A 17,928-nucleotide genomic window follows, 5' to 3' on the forward strand; every position below is an offset into this window, starting at 1 on the left:
TTCCTCGGGGCGAAACCACGGGAGCTTATTAAGGAGAATCAGCAGCGGTGAGGCTTAATGAGGAAAGCTGCTGTTTCTCCACCTCCTGAACACAGTAAAGTGACGTTTATACAGGTAACAGTGTGACAATCTGTCTGTCCTCCTCAATCTGTTCAGGAAAGGCACACATCACACCTCACACCAACTGACAGAGGGAGAGGGTCTAAGAACAACGGAAAGAAACAGAGAGAAAGACAGTCAAAGAGGGAGAAGTAGAAAGAGAGAGACAAACAGAAGGGAAAATACAGAGAGAAGAGAGAGAGACAGGCAGATATTATGATCTAGAGAGTGAGACAGGCAAAAGAAAGATGGAAACGAAGTGAGAACAGAGGTGAAGAAAGTGAGAGACAGATCATGAGATGGAAATAGAGTGAGACAGAAAGAGAGATGAGAGAATTAGAGTGAGACTGTTTTGCTCACTCTATCTATCTATCTATCTATCTATCTATCTATCTATCTATCTATCTGTCTATATGTCTGTCTGTCTGTCTGTCTGTCTGTCTGTCTGCCTTTCCCTCTTTCGCTCTCTCCTTTATATTTTCTCATGTTTTTCTCTATGTATTTCTCTCATTCTTTCCTTTTACCCCCCCCTCTCTCACTCCCTGTCTTTGTTACTTTCTGTATTTCCCACTTTCTCTGTCAGTTCCACTTTTTCTGTAAGAGAGACACAGAAAGACAAACAGGAAGACAAAGAAACAGACAAAATGATAGAAGGATAGAGAGACATAATGACTGATAAATAAACATGAAGAAAAAAGATCATGAAAAAAGTCAAAAATAATAAGAGAGAGAATAGGACGAAAGAAGATAATAACACTTATAATAACATATATAGAGGCTCAGAGGAAGAGAGACAGAGAAGGGGATAGAGGAATAAAGACAAACTGAAATAGAGAGATATTAACAGTAAAAAAAAGATGTTTAGGAGGTAAGATGTAATCTCTACAGGAGAGAGAGAGAGAGAGAGAGAGAGAGAGAGAGAGAGAGAGAGAGAGAGAGAGAGAGAGAGAGAGAGAGAGAGAGAGAGAGAGAGAGAGAGAGAATATTCCCTTTGTAAGCAGGTTGAATGGATGATGACAAGGCTGGAGAAGTGCAGCTCCAGGTAGCGTGTAATTAAGAGCTCAGCACCGCTCTGTTCCACAATCAACAGGTCACAACAGGTAACGAGAGGATTAACACCTTATTAACACACTGCCAATAATAACGCTGCACTCAACACACTGTTACACACACACACACACACACACACACACACACGCACACAATTGTGCAACACAAAATGCTGCAATCGACTGATCCTACTGTAGATGTAGAAAATTGGAGCTCAGAATTTATCTCCATGCATTAGAGCTGCAAAGTGGGTAAAATGGCTGCCTCCATGTTCGTCTTCTGTGACGCTAGACAGGCTAGCTGTGAAAATCAATGAGTGTTTGTGTCTCCTGCGAAACAGCGATGTCACAAATTTAACAAGTGGATATACAGGATCTGTGTGTTGATTCGAATGCAAATACTGTGAGCAGCCATTGTGATTTTACTTCACTTGCTAAACTCTGCGGAACTCCGAGCCGAGGAGGATTTCTCTAGTTTCCTATTAGATTCTGAAAGTTAAGCAGGTGTAGAGAAAATAGAGACTAGGGAATGATGAATTGTGCCCTCTTGTTACCAATTAAGCCAGAACTACTGCAAAAGAAAAGGATGCAAGCTAAGAAAACATTGTGCTAGCATTGTGAAGAGTTAGCTAAATTCGATCAAGTCATGTTAAGGTTAAACCTCGATAATATTAAGTTATATTAAATAAGTTCAAGTCTGCTGGAATTGTGGAAAAGATTATACGTTAAAGGGAACTTTTCAGTAATATTGTGGAAAAGAGAAACAGCTCAAGTAAAGATATGATATCTATCATTGTGGTAGTAGGAGACAGAGAGCGAGCGAGAGAGAGAGAGAGAGAGAGAGAGAGAGAGAGAGAGAGAAGGAGACGGAGGAGAGACACCGGCTGGCGATGGAGGTGACAGAGGGATGACTGAGAAGATGGAGGAGAAAGAGTCGGAGATGGAGGACAAAAAGTGGGATGACTGAGACACAGAGGAGAGAGAGAAATGAGTGGGAAATGTTGGAGAGAGAGAGAGAGAGAGAGAGAGAGAGAGAGAGAGAGAAGGAAAGGAGAAAGAGGTAAATGGAGGAAAGCGAGGGAAGACTGGGAGATGGAGGGGAGCGAGTGATTTTGCATGGCGCCTTGTGCCGCTTCATTACCACACAAACACACAGGTGTGGGTGATGCAGGTGCCTGCTTACTGTAGTGGGTGGTACTTTGTGTGTGTGTGTGTGTGTGTGTGTGTGTGTGTGTGTGTGTGTGTGTGTGTGTGTGTGTGTGTGTGTGTGTGTGTGTGTGTGTGTGTGTGTGAGGATGTACATTTAGCCAAGCATAAAATCCTAAACGCACTGACAGCGTAGTTAAAATAAACATCCAGGTTCATTATTCACACACACACACACACACACACACACACACACACACACACACACACACACAGACCGCTTTGACCTCTGTCAATTTGTTTTCTTTTTTTCTTTTTCTTAATAGGATAGTGATTTAATAAAATGTAAAAGATTTTGAGTGTTTCCTTGTTATTTAAGAAGTAAATGGAATTTTTAGCCAGTTAAAAAACAAGATTCGATTTCAGTGGCTCTCGATATGCAACAATTCCCCCTAGTGGGGAATTTACTCACAGGCGACCACAATTTTAACAATTAATTTGAACTATAACAACCGTAATAGTGGATGATCGTGATTTCCACCACTGATATTTAATTAAATTAAAATGTAATTAACCATTTAGGGTTAATTAACAAACAGGGACATAAAAATGAGAATGATATGAAATCACAAATCACTCATCGGTAACAAAATGTGAGCTAAGACTAATGTGAGAGAAATGCAATCTGGCTAACAATGCTAATGTAAACATATATCATAATGCATAAAAGATCTCAATATAAAACTTATTCAATTATACACACAAATCTTCTGCTGATCAGCTCCTGAAAATAACAAGAAAGGGTGAAACTCTAATGAACGCGATTCAAGTTTCTGGATTTCTAAATATATAAATATATTCGATATTTAACTGGTTTAAATGTTTTAACCACCATATAAAATTCACAGCTACCAGGTAAAAGCCCACCTGAAATGATAAACAGTATTCATCATTAATTTTGAGATTATTAGCATAAATCTACTTAGTAGGAAATGTACAGTTAATACTGTATGACCTTCTCATACCACTTTATTTAATACGCTTTAATAAGTACACACGGCAGGTCAAGTGAAATAAAACTGAAGGTTTATTTATAGATTACTCAAATAGAGAGAGAGAGAGAGAGAGAGAGAGAGAGAGAGAGAGAGAGAGAGAGAGAGAGAGAGAGAGAGAGAGAGAGAGAGAGAGAGAGAGAGAGAGAGAGAGAGAGAGAGAGAGAGAGAGAGAGAGAGAGAGATTACAAAAAGCATGGATCAGGTGTCACTTCAGCTCTTTGTCTCTAAAAACCCCAAACTTACACCAAATAAAACCACAACCTTTTACAGTAAAAAAATATAAAGGACGCAAAAAAAAAAAGTGTGTGTTAGTGTTTTTGTGTGTATTTGTGTATGTGTGCATGGTCTGGAGGCAAAGTTCCAGGCTTGGTTACTGTTCTTCTCAGTCAGGCTGTGTACGGATTTTGAGACCTTCTTTTAGTGCAGACGCCCACACCGCCCAAGGAGGAGTGTGGCCAGAAATTTGATTTGGGTACAGAAATAGCATAGTTATATCGCAGGAAAATCGCCGCTATTATAGCTGCTTTAAAACACAGATTGTGCCAGGAGTATATATGGGCAAAACCCCATATATCAAGGCAGTTATGTGGGCAGAACATCTTCTCCAGAAACTTGCAGCAGAGTTGAACGACGTCACTCACCAACAGATAATCGGCTGCAGCCGCCAGATCCTTCACGTTTCTGTGCGTGATTCTGATCCGCTTCGTGTAAGCGTACCGGATGATGTAGTTCATTATGTATGGAGCCACGCCATGGATGGTGTATATGATCTGGTTCGGGCTGCTCCACCTTGAGAACAGAGTGCTGATATATCAAGGAGACAAAAAAAAAACACGAGTTAAAAAAAAAAACATACCCTATAAGTATATACTGTATTATCACAAAGGAAATTTAGGTTTTCAGGTCCATCAGTTGCCTTTTGACTTTGTTGGGGTGCCATTTTACAACATTACATAATGCGGAGTGAGCATCAGAGTTAAATGGGATTTGGCTAAATTGATGTTCCACATTATTGCAGTTAAATAAATTAAAAAGTTCAGAATTCAGAGAGTTACAAACAAAAGTGTCAAGTCTGTGTCTACTGACCAGTCCAGGAAGTCGCATAAGATAATTAAAGAAATATATTCTCCTGATATAGTGTCAAGAAATTTAAGCTCAATATCAGCAATAAGAAAACGGTATTATGGGTAAGTAAACACCAGAGGTGGGAGTAAGTCACATGTGCAAGTCACAAGTAAGTCTCAAGTCATGAATGTCAAGTCAAAGTCAAGTCGAGTCTTTTTTAATATTTGTCAAGCAAGTCTCAAGTCTCAAATTTGCGACTTAAGTCTGACTCGAGTCAAGTCATATGACTCGAGTCCCCGATCTCTGGTAAACATAGGTCAACCAGAATGGACACAAGCATAAAATGCAGCATACTGATGATGTTTATTTCATTTTCTGTCATGTCTACAACTGAAACTATGAAACTGTTCACTCACGGTTCAGTCGTATACTTCTCAACCCCACACCACACCTCTGAGATGTTTCTCTGCTGTGGTTTTTAAGCCTCACCTGAAATAAGGGCTCAATTCCAGCAGCACTAATCTGTGAGCCTGGAAATGAGTGCCTTCGACCGCTATGATGATGTCCCAATCCCGTCCGTTGCGTTTGTAGTATTTCATATTTGCGTTTGTTGTATTTCTCAGTAAAAGTCTTCTGGGTAATGTTCTGTTATTCTGATGAAGCTGTAAAGATTCTAGAACAGTGATTTATTAAGGAGAACAAGAATGTACTGCGTTCCATATAAATTAAGGAACCAAATTTGAAAGATTCTTTAAGTGAAGTGAAGTGAAGTGAAGGGAAGGGAAGGGAAGTGAAGGTGACCCATACTCAGGATTTGTTCTCTGCTTTTAACCCATCCAAAGTGTGCACACACACACACACACACACACACACACACACACACACACACACACACACACCGTGAACACACACCTGGAGCAGTGGGCAGCCATTTATGCTCCCCGGGCGCCCACCAGTTGGCACCCCATAAAAAGAAGTAAATAACCAAATTTACGTTAAGTGAATTTATAATTTCTCCAGAAGTGAATAAGTTAGTTTTTAAATGTTTTTCCTACCACACAAATGGGCACAAATCGAGCACAAACGAACGCCACCGGTTTGGAGAGATTTGGACAGCACGGGGTGGAGAGTGACGTCACAGCTCCAAATTGTTTTTATTTCTCTCTCACTCATTTTCTACCGCTTATCCGAACTACTCGGGTCACGGGGAGCCTGTGCCTATCTCAGGTGTCATCGGTCATCGAGGCAGGATACACCCTGAACGGAGTGCCAACCCATCACAGGGCACACACACACACTCTCATTCACTCACACACTACAGACAATTTTCCAGAGATGCCAATCAACCTACCATGCATGTCTTTGAACATGCAAACACCCCACCCCCACCCCCACCCCAACCCCAACCCGGAGGTGTGAGGCCGAACGTGCTAACCACTAAGCCACCGTGCCCCCCTTGTTTTTATTTCTAAGGAAGGGAAATATACTTGACGTTCATTTCAACGGCACAAACCGGCACAAATCGAGCACAAACGAATGACACCAGTTTTGTGTGATTTAGACAAACTGAGGTAGAGAGTGACGTCACAGTTCCCGAAAATATTTTGGTTATATCTCAGGAAGGAAAACGATACAGTGTTTGTTTTAACGGCACAAATGGGCACAAACGAACTAAGCCGGTTTTGAGCGATTTGGGCGATGTGGGGTGGAAAGCAGAGGTGGGTAGTAACGAGTTACATTTACTCCGTTACATTTACTTGAGTAAGTTTTTGAAAAAATGATCGGAGTAGTTTTAAATCACTATACTTTTTACTTTTACTTGAGTAGATTTGTGAAGAAGAAACTGTCCTCTTACTCCGCTACATTAGGCTACAATGAGCTCGTTACTTTTCTTTTTACCTCTTTGGTATTCTAAGCATTAATTTTAATGTTTTGGGGGTTTTTTGACAGAGAGAGAAACTTCCGCTAAGGCTCTACCACGTGACTCTACCACACACATTTTACGTTGACCGGTGTGCAGTTTTCTGTTCAGCATGCCTGGTATGAAATGTGTGTGTTTCCTTCTGTTGTTGTGTCACTGGAGACACACACACACACACACACAGAGTTTATGAGAATTTATGGGCTGCCTCGTTGTAGTTCTGCCTGGTAAAAAAAAAAAAAGTATAAAGGTTTGGAAATTTGTGTTACTTGTGCGTATTTTAAGTACTTGAATTTAGCTGAATTATTTTAATTTAAGCTATTTTGTAATTAATTGATTTTAATTTATTTTATTGATTGGTAGAGCCATATAATTTGCCTAAAGATTATTTTTTATTTTTGTCTGTCTGATTGTTGTCTTGTGTTAAAAAATAAATCAGACGTTACTCGACAGTTACTCAGTACTTGAGTAGTTTTTTCACCAGGTACTTTTTTTACTCTTATTCAATAATTATTTGGATGTCTACTTTTTACTTTTACTTGAGTCATATTATTCTGAAGTAACAGTACTTTTACTTGAGTACAATTTTTGGTTACTCTACCCACCTCTGGTGGAAAGTGACGTCACACGGTCAAAAAAATAATGTTTAATATCTCAAACACCTAACCAGCACAAACGTTCGTTTTTGCGGCACAAATCAGCACAAACGAATGGCATATTTTTGGTGATTATTTCTTTTTATGGGGTGCCAACTTCACAGAGGTGGGTGCCCGAAGAGCAGTTGGGGGGGGGTCGTTTGGTGCCTTGCTCAAAGGCACCTCTGTCGTGGCCGGCCCGAGACTCGAACCCACAACCTTAGGGTTACGAGTCAGACTCTAACCATTAGGCCATGACTTTAAGGTTTGACTTTAAGAGCTCAGTGTTAATAAACATTAATTTTGTTGGCTTGAAAAAGCCAACATACTATTTTTCTTTATAATCCTGTTATTATTTTGGCTTGAAAAGATCCAATGCACAGAAGACTTAGGAAGTCTATGAGTGACCCTATAACAGACATTTGTGTGAAAAATAGATTCTGGCCATTTGCTAACTATACTGCCATGATTCAATAAATGAATCATGCTACAGTATGTGTGTATTTACATAAACATTGATGTCATTTGGCAGACATCCTTATTCTGAGCGATGTACAAAAGAAAGATTCACCCACAGGATGAACACAGACTATATTTGGGGACTGTGTTATAAACTGTTCGGACAATGGAATCGCTATATATCAAAGATAAGTGCAGTATTTATCCTACTGTGTTTGACACGGACAGAGACCGGACTCCTCCAGTTGGAGATGAGTTCTCTGATTGACCTACTCAGACCGACTTACAACTAGACAGATGTAAAGAAAGACAGAAGAGAGCACATGTGAATTGTAAAGAAGTTATAATCAGATTTTTATTTTATAAACTTTTATTTGTATTTTATATGATCAGGTTTTATCCCCTGAGCATGTATCATGTATTTTATGTCATGTTCAGTGAAACCCTGCAGTGTGTGTGTGTGTGTGTGTGTGTGGGTGGGTGGGTGGGTGGGTGGTTATGTGAGTGGGTGGGTGGATGTGCGTGTGTGTGTGGGCTGGTGGGTGTCTGGGTGTGCGTGTGTGTGGGTGGGTGGGTGTGCGTGCATGTGTGTGTGAAAAATGACAGAAAGCATGGATCAGGTGTCACATCAGCACTTTATCTCTAAAAACTCCAAAGTTGCACCAAATATCACCACAAGCTTTTACAGTAAAAAAGAAATTGATGCAGAAAGAAAAAGGTGTGTGTGTTAATGTTTTTGTGTGTATTTGTATGTGTGCATGGTCTGGTGGAGCTCCAGGCTTGGTTACTGTTTCTCACAGTGGGGCCGTGTGTACGGTTTTTGACATCTTCCTCTAGTACGGTAAGCCACACCAGCCAAGGTGGTATGTGTCCGGAAATATTCTCTGTGTACAAAAGCATCGATGCAGCTCGGGAAAGTTTTCTCCGCCAGTACAGATGCTTTATGAAACAGCAAGGACCAGTGGTACGTACGGGCAAACCTTCGTATTTCAATGCAGTTCACTGGAGAGAGCTGCTTCTCCATAAACTTGCAGCAGAGTCGAACGACGTCATTCACTAACAGATAATCGGCTGCCATCGCCAGATCCTTCACATTTTTTCGTGTGATTCTGACCCACTTCGTGTAAGCGTACTGGATGATGTAGTCCATTATGTGTGGAGCCACACCAGGGATGGTGTATATGATTTGGTTCGGGCTGCTCCACCTTGTGAATAGAGCACTGAAATATCAAGAAGGCAAAAAAACACGAGTTTAATATACAAAAAAAAAATACAAAAATATAGGTATATATCATCACAAAGGAAAGTTTAGGCTTTTGGGTCCATCAGTTGCCTTTTGGCTTTTGTTGGGTCACAATTTTACATCACACCATGTGGATTTGGCTAAATGGATGTTCCACATTATTGCAGATAAAAAATGTAAAAAGTTCAGAATTAAGAGAGTGATAGACAAAAGTGACAAGTCTGTGTCCACTGACCAGTCCAGGAAGTTGAATAAGATAATAAAAGAAACATATTTTGATGTAAATAATAAAATAATAAAAGTCTTTAATGAGCTTGACAAAATAATCAGGCAAGGCAGGCAAACATTCAGCGTAATGACCAGTCTGTAATCCGGTACACAGGCAGGCAAAGAATACAGGGCAGGAAAAAACACAGTGAAAGACAGTTCAATAATCCAGTACACAGGCAAGCAGGGTAATACAGGGAAGGCAAAAAAAAAAAGAGAAACCAGAACAGAGTCAAACCAGGAAGGGCAGAACAGGAACAAGGTGGGATGAAATCACAGTGCACAGGCCAAACTGAGAAGACCATCTCGCAAGGAACTGTGTGAAATACCTAAAATAACTGCCGCCCTGGAAGTAAAAATCCAAGATGGTTACCGAAATAGAAGTAGCACAGCAAACCAGGAAGTGTGGGAAGAGTGCTGACATATAGTGTAAAGAAATTTAAGCTCAATATCAGCGATAAGAAAACACTATTATGGATAAGTAAACATAGGTAAAACCAGAATGAATACAATTTAGCATAAAATGCAGCATACTGATGATGTTTATTTCATTTTCTGTCATGTCTACAACTAAAACTATGAAACTGTTCACTCACGGTTCAGTAGTATACTTTTCAACCCCACACCACACCTCTGAGATGTTTCTCTGCTGTGGTTTTTAAGCCTCACCTGAAATAAGGGCTCAATTCCAGCAGCACTAATCTGTGAGCCTGGAAATGAGTGCCTTCGACCGCTATGATGATGTCCCAATCCCGTCCGTTGCGTTTGTAGAATTTCATATTTGTTTTTTTTTGTATTTTTCAGTAAAAGTTGTCTTGGTAATATTCTGTTATTCTGATGAAGCTGTAAAATTCTTTAGAGATTCTAGAACACAGTGATGAATTAAGAACAAGAATGTACGGTGTTCTGTATAAATTCTTAAGGAACCAAATTTGAATGATACATTTAAGGTTTGATAAGAGCTCAGTGTTAATAAACAGTAATTATGTTGGATTTCTAGCCTATTTATTTGATTTTTATTTCATACTGTACAGACGTTGTCACAAACAGAGTCCTTACCATTTATTTCGTAAATAAAATATGATCAGCCATGAACATGATCACTGCACTGTAACTATATGATACGATACGATGAGATGAGATGCGATACAAAACGATACGATACGATAAGCTAAGATACGATAAGATAAGATAAGATAAGATAAGATAAGATAAGATAAGATAAGATAAGAAAAGATAAAATATACCTTTATTCGTCCCACAATGGGGATATTTCTTTGTTACAGCAGCAAAGAGAAAGAAATGCAAATATATAAAAGAATAGAGACATAATATAATATAATATAATATAATATACAGTATATACACAACACAATGTATAAAAAGAGACCACAATTAGTAGCTACATGGACAGACATATTGCACACAGGTAATATTGCAGGTTTTTCAAAAACATTCTGTTATTGCACATGTTTAAAATACTTTGTTATTGTTTATTATTGCAGTTGAACAGTAATAATGGTGTGTATTATGGTGACTGGTTCACCGGGAGCAGCTGTGATTGTAAAGTCTAATAGCAGTAGGGAGAAAAGAGCGTCTGTATCGCTTCAGACACTTAGGATGTAACAGTCTGTCACTGAAGGAGCTGCTCAGAGCTGAAACCGTTTCATACAGGGGGTGAGAGTCGTTCTCTAGCAATGATGATAGTTTTGCTACCATCCTCCTTTCTCCTACCTTCTGTACAGTGTCCAGAGGAATCCCCAGGACTGAGCTGGCCTTCCTGATAATCTTGTCCTGTCGCTTCCTTTCTGCAGTAGAGATGCCGCTGCACCATAGAATATGGCTAAGGCCACTACCAGAGTCAAAAAAGGTCTTCAGTAGCTCTCCCTACACTCCAAAAGACCTTAGTCTCCTCAGCAGAAAGAGTCTGCTCTGCCCTTTCCTATAGATTGAATCAGTATTGTCTGTCCAGTCCAGTTTGCTGTTCAGATGAATACCCAGGTATTTGTAAGAGTCCTCTCTCACAATGTCCTTTCCCTGAATGTTCACTGGTGGTAATGAAGTTTGTTTGTGTCTACGGAAATCCACCACCAGTTCTTTGGTTTTCCCCGCATTTAACTGGAGGCAGCTTCATTGGCACCAGTCCACAAAGATCTGGATCAGTCCTCTGTACTCCCTATCATCATCATCCGTGATGGCAGAGTCATCAGAGAACTTCTGTAGGTGACAGGTTGCTGAGCCGAGCATGAAGTCTGCAGAGTAGACGGTGAAGAGGAACGGGGTCGGAACCGTTCCCTGAGGGGCTCCAGTGTTGCAGACAACCACATTAGACTCAGAGTCACGAGTCCTCACATACTGTGGTCCGTCTGTGAGGTAGTCCAATATCCAAGCAGACAGATGATGGTCCAATCTCATGTACACCATCTTATACATGGTGTACATGGGTAACAAAAACAAATGTGTGCAAAACATTATAATGTCTAATCTAACAACCAAACAACTCGTGAAACTAGACGACACGGACAGAGACCGGACTCCTCCAGTTGGAGATGAGTTCTCTGATTGACCTACTCAGACCGACTTACAACTAGACAGACGTAAAGAAAGACAGAAGAGAGTGCATGTGAATTGTAAAGAAGTCATAATCGGATTGACACTTTTATTTGTATTTTATATAATCAGGTTTTATCCCCTGAGCATGTATCATGTATTTTATGTCGTGTTCAGTGAAACCCTGCAAGAGAGAATGATATGCTGTTGTGAGATTGTACATGATCAAGCTTTGATTATGTGGACTAATTAAAAAAAAAAGTGTTTTTGTGTGTATTTGTGTGTGTGCATGGTCTGGTGGCAGAGTTCCAGGCTTGGTTACTGTTCCTCTCGGTTAGGCCATGTGTAGCAGTTTTGACACCTTCTTATAGAACAGACACCCACACTGTCCAGGGAGGAGTGTGGCCATAAATTCAATCTGGGTACAGAACAAGCAATCCGGCACGGCAGGTTCATCTTCGCCATTATAGCTGCTTTAACACACAGCTTGTGCCAGGAGTATATACGGGCAAACCTCCATATATCAAGGCAGTTATGTGGGCAGAGCTGCTTCTCCAGAAACTTGCAGCAGAGTCGAACGACGTCTTTCACTAACAGATAATCGGCTGCCATCAACAGATCCTTCACGTTTCTTTGCGTGATTCTGATCCGCTTCGTGTAAGCGTACTGGATGATGTAGTCCATTATGTATGGAGCCACGCCATGGATGGTGTATATGATCTGGTTCGGGCTGCTCCACCTTGAGAACAGAGCACTGATATATCAAGGAGACAAAAAAACACAAGTTTAAAAAAAAAACCATACTCTATATGTATATACTGTATTATCACAAATTCTGGTTCACAAGTTTTGGTCCAGTGTCTAACACCTAAAATGGCCACCGCCGTGGAAGTGAAAATCCAAGATGGCCGCCGACCTGGAAGTGTGGGAAGACTGCTGACATATAGTGTAAAGGCATTTAAGCTCAATAACAGCAATAAGAAAACACATAAGCATATTTAAACCAGAATGAATACAATTTAGCATAAAATGCAGCATACTGATGATGTTTATTTCATTTTCTGTCATGTCTACAACTGAAACGTCTCTAGGTTACGACTGTAACCCTAGTTCCCTGAGGAACGAGACGCTGCATCGAAACGCTATGGGAACACCCTCTGCATGACCACGCTCTGAACCACGTGTGTAATCTGACCAATAGTCGTTGGGACGTGACGTCATCGGCAGGTGACGTCGTGTAAACAGGAAGCTACAAATGGCTGCGAGATGGACAAGACGCTAGCTCCTGTGAGAGAAGGTAAGCGCCGCAGGGATGCAGGGAGTGTGGCACGGAGATGCAGCGTCTCGTTCCTCAGGGAACTAGGGTTACAGTCGTAACCTAGAGACGTTCCCTTTCGGAACTCGAGCTGCGTCGAAACGCTATGAGAACGAGTGTCCAATCACGCCACACTGACCAGACCCTGCTTAGAGAGTGAGGGCCTCGGCACCTGCACGTAGGACTGTTAGGGCCGAAGCAGACGAGCAGCTGCACCGATTCTCTCCACGGACTCGTCCTGTGGAGGTAAGTGACCAGTGCTTGGACTGGATACAGTCGGTTCTGTCGCTTCTGTTCGGGGGCTGTAAATGGAGGAAGCTCTGGAGCGGAGAAGGGTCTCTTGTACCTCGGTAGAGAGACCAGCCGCTACGAACTGTGCCCCCTCAGGGGCCACAGCCACAGCCTCCACAGCTCTGGGCGGGGGTGCACCAGGGTCCCGCCCGCCTGTGAGAGGAGATCCCTCCTGGGAGGAATTTCCCACGGAGGGCCCTCAAGTAGGGACACCAGATCCGCAAACCATGGCTTGCCCGGCCATCGAGGTGCTACCAGGAGGAGACGGACTCCATCCCGGCGACTCTCTCCAGAACTCCAGGGAGCAGTGCAATCGGAGGAAAGGCATACAGGCGTAGCCTCGGCCATGACTGCACCATGGCATCCAGACCTAACGGGGCTGGGTGAGAGAGAGAGAGAACCAGAGGGGACAGTGCGAGGATTCCCGGGTCACAACAGATCCACCTGGGCTCTGTAGAACCTCCGCCATATGAACTCCACCACCTCGGGGTGGAGACGCCATTCCCCAGGCCTCGGCCCCTGCCTCGACAGGGCATCTGCTCTGACATTCAACCGTCCCAGGATATAAATGGCCCTCAAAGAGAGGAGTCTGTCCCGAGACCACAAGAGGACCACTCGTGCTAACTTGTATAAAGGGCGAGATCGGAGGCCCCCTTGGTAATTGATGTAGGAGACCACCGCAGTATTGTCCGTGCGGACCAATACATAGCGATCTCTCAGGTCCGAGAGGAAGTGTTTTAACCCCAAAAACACCGCCATCATCTCCAGGCAATTTATGTGCCACGAGAGACGTGGGCCGCTCCACAGACCTTGGGCGGAGTGGCAACTCATGACCGCACCCCACCTCGTGAGGGAGGCGTCCGTCATTAGGTCACACTCTTGACCTTATTATCTCTCGTGGGGTGATTGTGTCAACCTGTGAGGTCATGGATTTTCCCATCTCTGACCATTCTCTCATACGGTTTGACATTTGTGCGGTTCCACCTGCACCAACGTCTACTGCCCCCATCGCCGTCGCATTATTACCTCATCTATAGTCGATGACTTTGCTGCTGCTTTCTCTGTTTCTGATCTCGCCTCTACTGCTGAATTGGCATCGCCTCTTTGCCCGGAACGTTTCCTCGCCTCCTTCCATACCACCTGCTCCCGGATTATGGACTCTGTTGCGCCCTACAAGGTTAAGTCGACCAATGGTACATTGGACCCCTGGCTCAATGATACAACTCGGGCCCTCAGGCGCCGGTGTAGACAGGCTAAGCGAAAATGGAAGAAGGATAGGTTGCAGGTGTCTCTGGAGATGTTTAGAGACAGTCTTGCCACCTATCAGAGTGCACTTAAGGAAGCTAAAGGACAGTACCTTTCTGCTCTCATCAATAACAATAGCCACCGCCCTGGAATTTTATTCAGCACTATCAATTCTGTTATAAATCCGGTGTCTGTCGCATTGAATGACGTATCTGTAAACATATGCAACGCATTCAAGCAACATTTTTTGGACAAGGTTTTGTTTGTTAGGCAAACCATTACACAAGTCCCCACTGTTGCCATGTCCACTCGTGCAGCGCAATGTGTGCTAGAGAACTTCGATGCAGTTACTCTGGCGGACCTGAAAAAAGCTGTCCACGAGTTGAAGCCTACCACCTGCCCCCTAGACGCTGTTCCTACCAGCATTTTGAAGGAGATGGTTGACATCATAGGTCCCATCCTTGTCCCCTTAATAAACAGCTGTTTTAGGGTGGGTACTGTTCCCGCTGCTCTCAAACACGCTATTGTGAGACCACTGCTCAAGAAACCCAACCTTGATCCCTCCTTATTCTCCAACTTCAGTCCTATATCTAACCTGTCATTTCAGCAGCTGCAGTCTCACCTTCAACTGCACGGCATTGGTGATACATTTCAGTCCGTTTCAGGTCAAGACATAGCACTGAATCAGCGCTATTGTGGGTCCATAATGACATTCTTAGAGCCCTGGATGGGAAAAGCTCTGTGGTTTTGGTATTACTGGACCTAACCGCTGCATTTGACACCGTGGATCATGCCATCCTTATCTCTTGCCTCCAACATGTTGTTGGTCTGCAGGGTGCGGTGCTAAATTGGTTCTCATCATACCTCACCAACAGAACCTTTTCAGTAATGCTTAATGACTATTCTTCCTCGGTTGCTCCTCTATCATCTGGTGTGCCTCAAGGATCTATTCTTGGTCCTACTCCGTTCTCACTCTACATGCTGCCACTTGGTCAACTCATCTCCAATCACAATGTTCAATTTCATTTCTATGCTGACGACCTCCAGATCTATCTTCCTGTGACTCTGAGTAATCGTTCTGCATTGGACCCGCTCCATAATTGCCTTCAGGATATCAACCAGTGGCTTTCCCAGAACTTCCTTCATCTGAATGAAGAAAAGACTGAGTACATCCTGTTTAGCCCAGATTCATCCAGCAGTTCTCTTACTTTTGGTTCTCTAACACCTCAGTTTGCTCCTACCGTGCGTAACCTGGGTGTTATTTTTGACAAGAGTATGCACTTTGACAAGCAAATCAGTACAGTAGTGAATTCGAGCTTTTATCAGCTAAGACTACTCAGCAAGGTAAAATCATTCTTGTCTCAAGCTGACCTTGAAAAAGCTATACATGCCTTCATCAGCTCACGGATTGACTACTGTAATGCTCTCTACACTCGACTTAATCAATCAATTCTCAATCGGCTCCAAATAGTACAAAACGCGGCAGCACGTCTTCGCTCCAACACCTCCAAACGCTCACAAATCACCCCTGTCCTCCACTCGCTTCACTGGCTTCCGGTGAAGTTTAGGGTGGAGTATAAGGTCCTTCTCTGTGTGTTCAAGGCCATCAATGGTCTGGCTCCAGCCTATCTCACAGAATTAATAAAGGTCTACCAACCAGCCAGATCTCTCCGCTCCTCTGGACATACCTCTCTGGTCATTCCCAAATATAATTATGAGAAGTTTGGAGGCCGGTCATTTGCCATCAAGGGACCAAAGCTGTGGAACGCACTTCCAGCACATTTACGATCCATCACTGTGCTGAGTGTTTTTAAATCACAGTTGAAGACATATTTATTCATACAAGCTTTTAACGCGTAGACCCGGTTTCAACTGCAATTTTATGTTTCATTGTGTTCTTATTGATTTTATTTATTTTGTTTTTTATTGTTGTTTTACTGGAAAGCACCTTGTGCTCCTTTTGGCTGTTGTAAGGTGCTCTATAAATAAAATTTGATTGATTGATTGATTCATTGACTCTCGAACCGAGGGGGGGACCACCTCGATGGCTCCTTTTCTCAGGAGTGTGTGCACTTCTTGTTCCAGGACCAGAGCCTGCTCGGGTCCCACCAGGGTGGGACACATCCCATTGAAACAGGGAGGAGAGGACGCGAACTGAACTGTTTAGCCGTCCTCTATGGTCCGCAGGACCCAACCGGGAGACTCCTGGGAGCTCCTCCCAAGCTGTCAGAAAGTTCCTCAGGGGAACCAGCCCCTCAGGGCTGGCCTCTGACCCACTCAGAGCAGCTGGGGCCAAAGCCCTGCAGCTGATGGCGCCTCGCGAGAGGCGGCGGACCCTCTCCCCCGCCACAATGAACCTTCGGGTGGAAAGGTGGGGAGTGAACCGCTGGAGGGAAGCTGCGCCCTGAAGCACATCTTGTGGCAGGGCAGACAGACCGGCCTCCATGACCCGAACGGCCGGAGCGACGTACTGCGGCCGTTGAGACCTCCTGAGAGGCGGCGGGCCTCCTCCATCTGGACAGAGACTTTGGGCGGAAGTGGAGGGAGGTGCCCGCTGGAGGGGGGCCATGCTCTGAAGCACATCCTGTGGCAGAGCCAACGGCCTAGCACCCCGGTGGTGCAGGGGAGGGATGGGCACCGTCACGTGAGGTGTGCCCCATCCCCCCAACTGTAGATCATCAGGATCTACGCACCACTGCCCATTTGTCGGAGGCGAGGGTGACCCTCAGGTCAACCTGCTCCTTCCTGGGCCTAGAGCGTCGCCTTGAGCCCTTAGGCCCCTCCCGCAGAGATCGGGTGGCCACACTCTGTTTCTGGGCTTCGCGGTGCCCGGAAGGACCAAGCTGGGGCTGCCGCCGAACAGTCCCACGAGATCGCCAAGTCCGGTGCGTCCAGTAGCACAGAGGTCGACCGGGAGGTCGGACAAGGTGAGCCACAGATGCCTTTCTGTGGCCACCAGGGCCGCCATGGACCGCCCAACGGCCTGCGCCGTGTGCTCCGTGGCCCGAAGAGCCAAGTCGGCAGTGCGACGCAACTCCTCAAAATCAGCCGTCCCAGAGCTAAGTCCCTCATCCAAATCATGTAGCAGGTCAGCCTGGTATGCCTGCAACACACCCATGGTGTGGAGGCAGCCCGCGGCCTGAAAAACACAGTATCAGAAAACAGCGCTTACCTGAACGAGCAGAAGCTAGCGTCTTGTCCATCTCGCAGCCATTTGTAGCTTCCTGTTTACGCGACGTCACCCGCCGATGACGTCACGTCCCAACGCCTATTGGTCAAATTACACACGTGGTTCAGAGCGCGGTCATGCAGAGGGTGTTCCCATAGCGTTTCGACGCAGCTCAAGTTCCGAAAGGGAACTATGAAACTGTTCACTCACGGTTCATTCGTATACTTCTCAACCCCACACCACACCTCTGAGATGTTTCTCTGCTGTGGTTTTTAAGCCTCACCTGAAATAAGGGCTCAATTCCAACAGCACTAATCTGTGAGCCTGGAAATGAGTGCCTTCGACCGCTATGATGATGTCACAATCCCGTCCGTTGTATTTATAGCAGTTCATATTTGTGTTTGTTGTATTTTTCAGTA

The 17,928-nt window shown here is 44.0% G+C and overlaps 3 protein-coding genes across 5 annotated transcripts in view; all 3 read right to left on the reverse strand.

Moving 5' to 3' along the window:
- Positions 1 to 3,456: 3,456 nt before the first annotated feature.
- Positions 3,457 to 5,097, reverse strand: LOC113650049 (kelch-like protein 10). The gene is made up of 2 exons (XM_027158084.2): positions 4,904 to 5,097; positions 3,457 to 4,153 (listed from the first exon to the last, which is right to left on the reverse strand). Exons 1-2 carry the CDS (start codon positions 5,011 to 5,013, stop codon positions 3,736 to 3,738), a joined length of 528 nt encoding a protein of 175 aa, XP_027013885.2. The 5' UTR covers positions 5,014 to 5,097; the 3' UTR covers positions 3,457 to 3,735.
- Positions 5,098 to 8,045: 2,948 nt separating this feature from the next.
- LOC113650074 (kelch-like protein 10) lies at positions 8,046 to 9,813 on the reverse strand. The gene is made up of 2 exons (XM_027158123.2): positions 9,609 to 9,813; positions 8,046 to 8,649 (listed from the first exon to the last, which is right to left on the reverse strand). The coding sequence occupies exons 1-2, from the start codon at positions 9,716 to 9,718 to the stop codon at positions 8,214 to 8,216; spliced, it is 546 nt and encodes a 181-aa protein (XP_027013924.1). The 5' UTR covers positions 9,719 to 9,813; the 3' UTR covers positions 8,046 to 8,213.
- Positions 9,814 to 11,563: 1,750 nt separating this feature from the next.
- The window catches only part of LOC113650073 (kelch-like protein 10), a 6,433-nt gene continuing 68 nt past the window's right edge, over positions 11,564 to 17,928 (reverse strand). Inside the window, exons 1-3 of one of the 3 annotated variants that reach the window (XM_027158121.2) lie at positions 17,793 to 17,928; positions 12,358 to 12,405; positions 11,564 to 12,243 (exon numbers count right to left, since the gene is read on the reverse strand). The exon at positions 17,793 to 17,928 is cut by the window's right edge and continues 67 nt beyond it. In XM_027158121.2, coding sequence (XP_027013922.1) covers positions 11,808 to 12,243; positions 12,358 to 12,405; positions 17,793 to 17,902 — 594 coding nt within the window. In that variant the 5' untranslated portion in view covers positions 17,903 to 17,928 and the 3' untranslated portion in view covers positions 11,564 to 11,807. Of the gene's footprint in view, positions 12,244 to 12,357; positions 12,406 to 17,512 lie in introns of all 3 variants that reach the window. The other 2 variants (XR_007143545.1, XM_027158122.2) reach the window with 2 other exon arrangements.

Source organism: Tachysurus fulvidraco, chromosome 7, assembly GCF_022655615.1.
Source record: "Tachysurus fulvidraco isolate hzauxx_2018 chromosome 7, HZAU_PFXX_2.0, whole genome shotgun sequence".
Taxonomy (NCBI): Eukaryota; Metazoa; Chordata; class Actinopteri; order Siluriformes; family Bagridae; genus Tachysurus; species Tachysurus fulvidraco.